We start from the raw sequence: 12,790 nt of genomic DNA, 5'->3' as shown, positions 1-12,790 counted from the left end.
TGCTCAGTAAATGTTTTCCAAAAAGGTCACCAGTTTATCGTTGTTTACTGGGGAACAAGGCATCTGTAGCGGATTACTTACCTCATAGGTCACTGAAATGCAATATGAACTGTGCTTCAAACTTGGCTCTAAATAAGGTTGACCTGAAGTCAGAATCATTACACACACACTGTAATCCCATAGCAATAGTAGATCTCTGTATACCAATGCTGTAAGTTGGTACTTCTTGATTCATTTTGAAGTCGGAAGTAATAAGTAATAATCAAGTCTTGTAATACTTAACTTATAAAACTTTTATTTCTTAATGTGCTAATTTTATTTTTAGCTTACAGTGAATTGCACATCTCCTCATTAACAGTCAAGGTACAGTAAACAATTATTTGTTTTGCCACCACTGAGACAACACAGCTACTTTTGCCCATGTAAAACCAGATAACTCCTTAAAGGTATATACAAACGCTACATGATCCCAGATGCGTTCAGGCATTTGCCTTAAAATAAAGCTGTTTGAGTAGAAACAAACCGGTAAAATCAGTAGAAGTGCTTTTCTTTTTGAGCACAAAACCAAGTGAAACAATGTTTTTTTTTCCCCCAAACACTTTTTGACCTGTTAAACTATTTCAAAGTTCTGGTAAACTAGACTCACTGATCAAATGAACAGCATTGTTCTCGTACCAATAATCATGACTTAATTTTAAATAAAAAGGTTGTCAGGTATAGTTTTCTTCATCATAACCTCTCAAATTATAAACTTTTTCAAAGAAATAAATACAAACACATTCAGGAAATTCAAAGTGTTAAGACAAGCTTGTCCCCTTACCAAACATACTTGATGAAGTAGGTCACCGTGTTAAGTTCAAGTCAAATCTTTGTTTACACTAATTAACTGAAAAAAAAACAAAAAAAAACAATTACACACTAATATCACGACGGAGGATTAGGGCCACGTTAAAAAAAAATATTTTTTTAAATTTCGAGATTAAAGTCGTAAATTTCCGACTTTATGCGCAGGCTGGTCTCGAACTCGTTAATTTACGAGATTAATCTCGTAAATTAACGAGTTCGAGACCAGCCTGCGCAAAAATGATGAAAGTAGAACTCTTAAAGTCTTTAAAGAATAGAAGTTGTGATTTTAGTCTATATCAGAAGAGCAGCAGCATCCTGTTCTCAAATGACAAACATGGAGCATCTTGTCCTAAAGGTTTCACTAATAAGGAAATAGGCTACTTCCTTGTGTAGTCGGTAAAAACAGTTAGTTCAAGAGAAGTTTTCACTTCAACTTGCAAGACCTTGTTTATCTGTAAAATGATGAACAGGACACAAACTGGCTCTGCACATGAGACACTTTAACAAGGCAGACCGATAACAGACACAGATAGTTGTGTTGGGGCTTTACTTATGCAGATATGAAACTACACATGCTTTTGGCACATCATCATCTCCACATTGTCATAAAATATCAGCACCCTGAAAAGATACTGCAAGAAACTAAAGAAAGAACCACACTGACTTGGAGGAAGTTGTCCGCAGAGGAAAATACTTTAAGAGTTTCAGAAAAAGGCAGCCAGATAATCCACCATCTTGTTTCATCATTTTGCACAGGCTGGTCTCGAACTCGTTAATTTACAAGATTATTCTTGTAAATTTATGAGTTTAATCTCGTAAATTAACGACTTTATTTTCGGAAATTTACGACTCTTTAAATGACATATGAATAAAAGTATGATTTATAAAAATGCCTTAGCTGCCATAAAGTCGTAAATTTCCGATATTAAACTCGTAAATCTTCGACTTTATTCTCGTAAATTTACGAAATAATAATAAAAAAAATTTAACATGGCCCTAATCCTCCGTCGAACCAATATACAAATGAATGTTCTGAGGAAATAGTGGCTCTTGAATTGTTAATATGCAAGTTAAGAATATTTGTTTAGAAATATATTTCTTGGTCCCCATATTTGATGATTGCGGTCAGATTTTATATGGCATATTAGATTTATATATCATACTTTTATTCATATGTAATTTAAAGAGTTATCATACAAGGCTTTTATTATAAATATCACAGAATTATTACCAAGATTCTCAAAATACAAAAACGATTAGAAACAAGTTGTGTAGAAGGTCTTCGGTGTTCAATTTATTATCCCCCAAAAATAAGCCAATTTCTTTATAGAGTGCAGAAGGCCTCAATGACTTAGTCAGGAGGAGCATTCAAAGTAATTCTTATTGTTTATCAATGAGAACACAATATCTATATAATTAAACAGGCCATGACTCAAATTAGAGAAAAAGGGTTTTGGGTGTGATGGATTTTTGAGTAGTACAGCTAAGTCAATTTAGCCTATAACCCCATCAACAGCCTTCTTGATTGCAAGAATTTAAATATAGACGGCATCTACATGGTATGATCCAGTACAGACTTTCCCTCTGTGCTAAATAAAATTGTCGTGTGATGTAAGGTGAACTTTTAATGTCACTTTCCCTGTGTGGGCATCCGTGCTTCAGCTGTGACTCAGAAAACACCAACTTCTGTAAGAAGTGTACCAGCCTCAAGCAGCATGCCTTTAACATAGACATTTATGGTATAGAACATTGTGAGGAAGTCCTGGGTGCTGAACAAGGTGTCAGCGAGGGCAAATCCAAGCGTGGAGGGTATGAAACCTCGGCCGTACTCCACCATCCAAGTTCCAGCGCTCCACTGCACGGAAGTGGCTTCACCTACACCATGAACTATTGTGTCACCTGTGCAGAAAAAAAGACATTTGGATATGTCTACAGGTGAAATAGACTTAAGACATACAACCATTAAAACAAGAACATACAATTTGAATGAAATGTATTTAGGTATTACCAGGGTAGTATATTTCACTCTTAGTTGTACCCTCTTTCCACTGTCTGAAAGTTCCAGATATGATAGTGTCAGAAATCTCAGCCCAGTAACGACCTGTTAAAGAGAGAATATGTGAAGTCAAATAACTTCTAAAATAAACATATTGATTGCGCAATGGCATAATATTGCTGTTACTAGTCTGTGAAATCACATTGCATTTCCACAACAACGAAACGCTATCTGAATTCACAGACTGGACACACACAACACACCACACACCACACACCACACACCACACACCACACACACACACACACACACACACACACACACACACACACACACACACACACACACACACACACACACACACACACACACACACACACACACACACACACACACACACACACACACACACACACACACACACACACACACGCACGTCTGCACAGTGCTGCGCTCCGCATGTAACTACCTTCAGAGACGGTGGTGGGGGGAAGGAGAAATGTAATAGAAGTGTAAATAACACAGCTTGAAACGGCATTCTGAATAGGGCTACTGAGAATAAATGCAGTGTAAACTTTTACAAGATAGAGCCTTTTAGTATAAAATCCTGCAAGCAAGTGTCCTGGATCAAATACATGTCTGATGTTTGTGACAAAACAAACCACTTAATAATGAATTAACATTTCAGCAAGTTATTTGTGGATGAATTGTGGATTGATCTCCTGCCGTCATATTGCCAGTTTAACGCGGGATATTTCTGTCCCTTTTATGCCTGGTCTTCAATGTGTAACTCACAGAGACATAATGGTGGGGCGAAGTCGCCCATGACCCAGTATTAGAGGTATTAACAGAGATGTAACAAAGGGGAGATGGTTGAAACATCTAATCATATATTTATATAGTGCCAACTCACAACAAATGTTATCTCAAGGCACTTCACAATAGAGCAGAAGAAAGTCCTTACTCATTGTATATTATCTACAAAGACGAAACATTAACCCATTATAAACTCTAAGCAACATTTAGCAAAGTTACAGTGGCAAGGAAAAACTTGCTTTAAGAGGCAGACACCTTGAGCAAAACCAGACTCATGTTGAACAGCCATCTGCTGTGGGATAGAGGGAGATGTGGGGAGAAAGAAGAGGATAGAGACGGACAGAGCAACAACAATAAATAAGATAGATGTAAAGACTTCACATCAATTTAACATTAAGGTTAGCAACTGTAAAGGTGATGAAACGGGGAGGACTGATTATGTTAATTAGAGGTTGAAGTTGAGCAGCTATAAGATTCACTTTATACTAATGAGATAGATGTAAGGCTGATATTCATAGTTTTAGCAGTAGGATTTAGGAGTGGGGAACCATGGCAGCAGGCCGTCCCCACCAACAATCAAGACAAACCAGCGAGACATAGGAGCTCAGGAGCTCCAAGGAACTTATATGGTTAGTAATTTACATGGTACATGAAGATTTACAGACAGTGTCATGCAGAACTATGTGAACGTACACAAAGAGAGAAAGGAGCTCTAGGTGAGCTGGTCCATACCTGAGCCAGCCCTAACTATGAGAATCGTTGCTTGATCAAAAAGGAAAGTTTGGAAGCCTACTCTTAAAAGTACAGAGGGTGTCTGCCTCTCGGGCCCTGACTGAAAGGAGAGAGGCCTCATAACTGAAGGCTCTACCTCCCGTGGTACATTTAGAGACTGTAGGTACCACGAACAGGCTGGAATTCTGGAAGCATAATGTTCTCGAAGGGTAATACGGCACTTTTAGCCCTTTAAGATAAGATGGTACCTGGGCATTAAGAGCTTTTTAAGTGAGAAGAATGATTCAGCATTGTTTTTCAGCAGGATATGCCTGATTTTACATACATTACGAAGGTGAATATAGGCTGTCCTAGAAATTTGTTTTATGTGGCAGTTGACGGACATATCATTATCAAACAGAACTCCTAGATTCCTAACATTACTGCTAGATGCCAGTTGTATCATTAGAAAAAGTCTCTCTGAGGTTGTTAGGGCCAAGCACAATAACTCCAGTCTGAGTTAAGCAGCAAAAAAAAAACTAGTCATCCAGGTCCTAATGTCCCTAAGGCCACTGTAACTTTGCTAAATGTTGCTAAGTGCTGTGCTCATGATGGATTAAGGTCTTTTACATGCTCTTCTGTAAGATAACTGATAAGCCACCACTTTTCCAGGATCTTTGAGATAAAAGGAAGGTTAGATGTAAATCTATAGTTAGCTCAGGTTCCTGAATCAAGAGTAGGCTTTTTAAGATGAGGTTGAATTACAGCTACTTTAAATGACTGTGGTACATAACCTGCCAGTAAAGACATATTGATCATTTCTAATATAGAGCTGCTAACTAAGGGAAAGACTTCCTTAAACAGCTTGGTTGAGATTGTGTCTTAGGAACATGTCGAAGGTTTAGACAAAGGAATAAATGAATTTAGTCAGTTGGAGAAAAATAGTCAAGAAATATCAGACTGTAAAGCTGTTTCTGCTCCTATAACTTTTAAGTTATAGGAGGAATCTGCACCAGGTGAGAGAAGGAGGTTACTAATTTGTCTCTCATGTTTAGATTTTAATTTTAAAGAAGCTTATGAAATCATTACTGCTGAAGGCTATAGGAATACATGGAGCTCAATGGAGCTATGACTCTCAGTCAGCCTGGCCACAGTGCTGAAAAGGTATCCAGGATTGTTTTTTTTTTTTTCTTACATTACAATAGGCAGCACGAGCGTGACGTACGGTCTTCATATATTTATTATGAAAATCTTGCCAAAATTAAAGAGATTCTTGCGTCTTGTCTGTTCTGAAATACATGTCTCTGAGTTGTACCATGGAGCCTGTTATTGTCTATTTTAGGGGTGAAATCAAGAGTAACTCTCACATGGTACTGAATTAAAAGTTGCTTGAATATCTTCCTTAAATCTAGCTACAGCACTATCAGATAATCTTCTAGAGAATATGTTTTTATTTTTATTAAGCACAATTAAGTCTGCTTAAGAAATAATTGTTATTGGGAACTGAGTTTTTTGTGTGAAAACTATTAAACAATGTGCCTCCTGTGCTTCTGTAATGCTGTAACGCAATGTGAAATCAAACAGATACACAAATATCACGTCGATGGGGATGTAATGTGCAAGTACACAAGGTGTTTATTTAACCAGGTAATTAACCCATTGAGATCAATATCTCTTTCACAAGGGTGACCTGGCCAAGAGGGCAGCAGCACATGTCATAGTAAACATTACAAAATGTAATGATGGCACATAGTCACAAGCCCAGAACCGGCATCTACTTGTGGAAGACAAGCTTGTGTGCTGTGTAAGTATCTGGTAAAAATAAAAAATACTCCTAATACATTTTTATTCTATTTTGATGACCTAGAAATATGTGTTTATGCCAAAGAAATGTGTGAATCCTTTGAATCTATACGTGAACATTTGTACATTTGGATGGACAAACATTTTGTGAGCATTGAGAAGTATTTTTTAAGGGGGTCATTTATATTCAAATCCAAAAACATATGTGGGACTACTGTGCATATTTTTTCATATCAAGACTGATCTTGCTCCAGTAAAAAGGCTTCCAAGTATTTTAATTTTTTTTTAGGGCTAGAAAAATGAATTTTGAATCTGTACTTGTAATTCAGTTGTATTGTTAATACAAATCTTCTACTATCACAGTTGAAATTGATCTTTTCCAATACTGCATTGCATAACACACTAGAAAACGTTCAACCCAACTGTTTCCTCACCTGAGTGCCCTCCTGTGTCAACTGCAGTACCAAAAAGCAGAAGGTACTCTGTGAGAGAGGCATGAAGAAGACACATGGAGCCCATCCAGCCCCCAGCATTCACAAACACCCACTGCAGGTCCTCATCTGGTAGGATGTGGCCAGGGTATCTAGATCAATTAAAACATTAACCACACAGCATAACATTAACCCCTCATGTGCATGTAGGTTTAAAAAGATGAATTTCAAGGGAAGCCTAACAGTGTCTGGGGATGAAAACTGAATATGTTTGGTCTTTTTGAAAACAAATTAAAACTTATTTAATTTCACATAAAAATCAGTCATTAAAGGCTTACCTATCTGAAAAGGTGGAGAGATAAAAAAAAAAATGTCTGTCATTTAAAACAGACTTAGCAGCTTAACACTTGTACCATCTTATTTGTCAACAGGTTGGGATGAACATAAAATGTTAAGCTGAAATGAGAAGTCAAATGGCTAAAAAAGGGCAAATCTTTAGTTTATAACATGGGAAAAAGCTGTACAAATAACTAGACATTTCCTGATGTAATACCCATTAATGAATGTGTTTTTTAATATTTAAGTCGCTACCTTTTCCTTAGCTCCACCACCACTTTCAAAAAGGCCTGCTCATGGTCCTGTCCTGGAAGGGCAAGGGGGACAACTATGACTTTTACATTCGTGTACATTTACTTTGAATTATTAATGTATTACACTTTAGGGAACTGCATGATGTCTTTGACTTGATTAAGACATACAAAATAAATGTATAACCAAACTCACCCGCATACTGTTTGGCCAATTTGGCGATGTCTTCTTTGTTAAAAACATACTGCTTGCTGGCCATCCAGTGCCGAAGCAGAAGAACAGCCAGGGCGACGCTGACTGCGAACATGAACAGTTTTAAAAACGTCCGTACTACGGCCATTGTAGAAACGGCTTCAAAACACAGCTGCAGACTCGACTACACGTGTAAGTAAGGGTAGCTAAGTTGCTCCGAACACGCCATTGACAGAGAAGTTGTGAAGTCAAAACTGACAGCTTCTTCTGCTGTTTCTTCTTCTTCTAATGATATTCTGGCAGGCTGTACACTGTAGAGTGTAATGCTGCCCTCCAGGGTAGGGGTGGTAGCATAGGGTGGTAGCCTGGTAGGGTATAGGTAGGCTTTAGCGAATGAGAGGTTGATGTATAAGCTAGAAAAATCACTGGATAGACTTAAAGTCCCTGTAAACCAAAAATAAATAAAAATGTTTTTTAGTTTTTTATACAAAAGAAGAATGTATTATTAACCACCAGGCCAAATTTCAGCAACGAAAAAAACTTTTAAGTTTATAAAATTAAGCTTCAATGAATAATGAATAATGTAGCTGTTCTCTCCTCTGGAATGCTGTGGGCGTGTCCATAGAATGTGCCGAAGCCACGCCCCCTCGCACAGAGACATTCCCTTCTCAACTGTCAAACATGTAAATGACCTGACAATGGAGGCCTCAGCTCCTCTATCAGACCTGTCTGTCCATCATCTTTGTTTAGTCTAGTAATGTGTTATGGAAGCCTGTTTCTCAATAGCATAGCTAGCCAAATGAAATAAGTTTAGCTAACCACAATAAAATAATATGTAACTTTACCACTTTTTGCATTTATTTATTAACCAGGCAGCCATCCTCACACTATAATTGCCTTTGATTTGTATTACTATTTGGTCAAGTTTAACATTTTTATGATCAATAATAAGGGAAAACTAGTGCTCCATTTAATGCCTTCTGTTGTACCTGTTTTTTTATTTACACAATAAAGGTAAAATAACCCCACCGTTATCAATATCACCTAGCTAATAAAAGAAAAAGGTCTATTGTCAGTTTTATCTACATACTGTACCTGCAGGTCCTCATGCTTGATGTGTGAACTGCTGATTTTCATCATTACAACAAACAAGCTATGCAACTGGATATACTCAGTAGTATTGAGATTAATGTATATACTGTAGTTTAACACATAATATTTACGATATCAGTCACTGTTAACTAAACCATATTTGAACAGGTGCACCTGTGGAGAGTGCAGGATGATGCACAGAGAGGTGGAAAGTGTGTGCTGCAAGCAGCTTAACGCCATATTTATATATATATATATATATATATATATATATAGTTTCCTTATACAAAATGTTCATTCAAAGTATGAATACACAAGATTAATACTGGCTCGTCAGAACTGAAACACCTTCTAACACATACTCCAACAGGTTCAGAATAAATGTCTGGAGCTTCCAGAGGAGCCACACTGCATGACTCTTCATCCAGGCCTTGAGCCTGTCTGCCTGAACCCCTACTCCCTGCAGGATGCTCTGAACATTTATCAGACAGACCATGGACCGCTGGAGATGACAGAGAGAGCTGTGTCTGTCTGAAAAAAACATTTTTATTTAGGAATGTCAAAATAACAGTTATGTTAGTCAAATTGAATAAAAAATAAGCGGAGAGTTTTAGGAAACACAGAGTTGGTTTAGTGTTAGTTTAACTCAGGTTTGGTATTGTCAGGATCAATGCACAGCCAAACAATTCGAATTTAAAGTGTCTCTGAGCTATAAATAAAAAGCCTGCACTCATGTGGTGCCTACAGACAAATGTAAATAATCCAAAATAATGTTTTACATTCACAAAAGTTCTAAACAGTACAAATACAAGTTAGTGAACATCCAAAAATGACTAGAGAATATACTCAGTAGAGAGCAGTCATCCACCAAGGGCAAATAAATCAGAAAAAAGCAAACAAAGAAAAAAACCAGATGTCCAGGCCAATCTATACAGCCAAATAGATTTCAGGCACGCTGCAGGTTGATCCATCTTTCATCTTCTAGGGATCATGATGTGCAGTATAAGACAGACAAAATGAGAAAAGAAGACTATAAGACCACTTAACCCAAAATAAATCTTCAAGAATATAATCACATTACTTTTTTACGTTTGTCATTGTAGGTGTGCTCGCTACCTGGCATCCTTTGTTTCCTGGTGCTGGAGATACCTGGGAAAGCACAACCGGGTAGTGATACCTTCCTGCGTTGTTGTCCCTATCCACCAGGAGTACCCTGATGAAGAGGAAGAGTACACCGGTTTTAGGCCTCCAATTTAAATTATTTCCACCTGAAATTTCAGTCATGACAGGCAAATAAAAAAATTACGAGGAATAAATTAACCCATTAGTTCTATAACAAACCAAGTGAACTAACTGTTCAGTGATGGTGTCAACAAGTTCAGAAATACTGGGGAGGTAGGTGGTGTCTTTAGGATCTGCAAAGTTGGAACTGTTGGAACGGAAACTCCAAGAGGGGGGGCGTTTTGTAGGTGGGCTGTCAGGTGATGCAGTTTTCCACTTGAGTGGAGTAGATGAGAAGAGTGGAAGAACTTGGGATTCTGTGCTTCCCACAGCAACGCTCCTGTTGGCCACTGTAGCTTGAAAACCTGGAGAATACATGTGCAAATAACAATACAATTGTTTGTGTGCACTGTATACAGAGTTGCAGCTATGAAGTTAGAAAATAAATCTTAACATTTTTAGCAGCACTTTGACCATCAATGTTGCAAGATTTTGTACAGCCTGTATGGTCTTCTCTCGCATGAAAACATTAGTAAACTGTCTGTCAGTAAAATGTGTAAAATACTGGATTTATTCAGTCACAATTTCTTTTTTAGGTTTTTACCACAGCAGTAACATCAGCATGGTGATCATAAAGTAACTGTGACAGACTCAACATGATGAATATTACAGATCATTTCTTCTTATGTGTTGTACTCAATCAAATCTTTGAAGAATATAATTTAAGCAGTGTTTTCTTTGATGTACATATAGTGCATATCTAGAAAGTTTGCCTTAACGTCATAGACATTCACAAAGAACAAATAAGACCTTTATATCGCAACATACCTGTAGTTTTTCTGTTGCCTAGTGTTCTCCAAGACAATTGTGTGGCCCCTGTCCTCTTACCCACAGAGAGGTCTGTCCTCATGCCCACAGAGAGGTCTGTCCTCTTGCCCACAGAGAGGTCTGTCCTCTTACCCGCAGAGAGGTCTGTCCTCTTGCCCGCAGAGAGGTCTGTCCTCTTACCCACAGAGAGGTCTGTCCTCTTGCCCGCAGAGAGGTCTGTCCTCTTACCCGCAGAGAGGTCTGTCCTCTTACCCACAGAGAGGTCTGTCCTCTTACCCACAGAGAGGTCTGTCCTCTCTGGTAACTTTCTGTGTGTTGTCTCACTGGCACCCTGTCTCTCTTGTTGTTGAAGGAGACTATGTGAAAACAGATAATAGTTTAATTTGCTTGCTAATGAAATATAATGTTACTGATAATACTGACACGTATAATAATCTCTAAACTGCAGTGAAATAACGTGCAGTACTCGGTCAGAGAACCGCGTAAAGGCGGCCAGACACTGGTGCGGTGGCGGTCGCGCAGTTTCAAGCCGTCTCTGTCTGGTTATTTAGACACAGAAGGAATCATTTACAACATCAACAATAGCCGTGCTACTAGCGGAGATTTAGAAAAAACCCCGGCTGTTGCAGCGCGGTCATTTATGTAGCTCTTCCCCCAAAATAACCTGTTGATATGACCGATTATTATTATTATTATTATTATTATTATTATCTTACACACAGATGAAAGTTCTCTATCATATTTGATTGGAGCTGGATGCTAACTTTAATCTTACACCACACATTCCCTCTCTCTCTCCCAACCAAGAAATGTGAGGCATCCCTTCACCTAATAATCATAAACTTGACCACATTAGATGTGAAAATCATGTTAGACTACACAATAAAATCACGTTATATTATTTCACTCATAAAAACTTTGATATAGATTAACTATTAACATGCAGCAAAAAAGGGAAACTTACACTCACATGCATGCATCCACTGTCCGTGAAGGAGCCAGGTGTGTGCGAGGCGGGCAGGTGACGGTCAGGGGGGAGAGACAGACGTTTCAGGACCACTAACCAGCCAAAGGCGGTTAACCAAAAACCCCATTAGTCTCTGGGGGAAAGTGGGCACTGCAGAGGTGGGTGATATTAGTGAACACCAGCTCTCTATCGTTGTACCGCTTCACAAAGCTAATCCACCTGTTCTTCATCTCTTCATCCGGGGAATTTGAACAAACAGACTTAGCTCCGCCCATTAAAACCTACCACTTAGTCCGTTGCTGAGTGATAGCAGTCACAGTGTTGCCTGTTTCCGTCGTCAAGGTTAATTTCCAATAAAAAAAATGAGGGAAATCGTACATCTGCAGGCCGGCCAGTGTGGAAATCAGATCGGAGCAAAGGTAAGAATATATGTGTTTTCAAACATAACTTTGTAACGATCTGTGAAAGAGCGCACATTTTAAAATTGGTTTTGGCGGGCTACTCGTTGAGCTTACTTAGCTTCAAAGCTAATGTTAGCATAGCGGCCCACCAATGCGTTGTTGGGTTTCGCAATATTGTGACTTAGCCAGCGAACTTAATCATATTCCTTTATTTTTTTCCAGTTCTGGGAGGTGATAAGTGATGAACCCAACTGGTTCATACCACGAGGACAGCGACCTGCAGCTGGAGCGGATCAACGTGTATTACAAGGAAGCATCAGGTTAACCCCACTTTGTTCAATCTGTCGGTCTGTAAGATTATCTCATGTCTACGGAAGGTAATTCATACTAACCACAAGGCTCGATAGTACCGTATCCACCCAGCAGGGGGTCCTTATCCTTATTATTAACCTTGGACTCCACTGAAAAGTGTTTCACACACACTCCGTGCGCGCCGCGGTCTGTCAGCGCAGCCGAGCTCACTCATGACACATCACAGGAGAACTACAAGATACCGCGGGAATAAAGAGAAAAACATGCAAACAACATGTTGCTTTGTCTTTCTGAAGATGCATTGTTGTTAATTCGGTTCCTGTTTTGACGTAATGTTGATAAAGTGATGAAAAATACGATCGCGAGTCCGTATATTGTGTTTTATTTTGAAATTGACCGGATGCTCTGTGCGTTTCCTTGTCTGACTTCCTGTCCGGGCTGTCATATTCTGCAGCGTACTCCGGTGAAAATAGACTCGCTGCGTATTTGAAACGGAGCAGAGCGCAGTGCTGTCGGTGGCACGCGCAGGAGACGGACCGCAGCGCGCGCTGTGTGAACACAATGATTGACTAGAGCAGGCATGGGC

The 12,790-nt window shown here is 38.9% G+C and overlaps 1 protein-coding gene across 1 annotated transcript; it reads right to left on the bottom strand.

Moving 5' to 3' along the window:
• Positions 1-2,173: 2,173 nt before the first annotated feature.
• On the bottom strand, positions 2,174-7,677 carry sigmar1 (sigma non-opioid intracellular receptor 1). The gene is made up of 5 exons (XM_061061301.1): positions 7,387-7,677; positions 7,195-7,246; positions 6,607-6,755; positions 2,855-2,947; positions 2,174-2,745 (listed from the first exon to the last, which is right to left on the bottom strand). Exons 1-5 carry the CDS (start codon positions 7,529-7,531, stop codon positions 2,516-2,518), a joined length of 669 nt encoding a protein of 222 aa, XP_060917284.1. The 5' UTR covers positions 7,532-7,677; the 3' UTR covers positions 2,174-2,515.
• Positions 7,678-12,790: the final 5,113 nt, after the last annotated feature.

This window comes from Labrus mixtus, chromosome 17 (genome assembly GCF_963584025.1).
Source record: "Labrus mixtus chromosome 17, fLabMix1.1, whole genome shotgun sequence".
Classification (NCBI taxonomy): domain Eukaryota; kingdom Metazoa; phylum Chordata; class Actinopteri; order Labriformes; family Labridae; genus Labrus; species Labrus mixtus.
The sequence above is the reverse complement of the archived record's forward strand: the minus strand, read 5'-3'. Positions and strand labels throughout refer to the sequence as shown.

Coding starts and splice junctions, on each gene's coding strand:
- sigmar1 (XM_061061301.1), bottom strand. CDS start 7,531: ATGGCCGTAGTACGGACGTTTTTAAAACTGTTCATGTTCGCAGTCAGC. Junction 6,756..7,194: donor GTGGTGGAGCTAAGGAAAAG/GTAGCGACTTAA, acceptor TAATTGATCTAG/ATACCCTGGCCACATCCTAC. Junction 2,746..2,854: donor GAGTGAAATATACTACCCTG/GTAATACCTAAA, acceptor TTTTCTGCACAG/GTGACACAATAGTTCATGGT.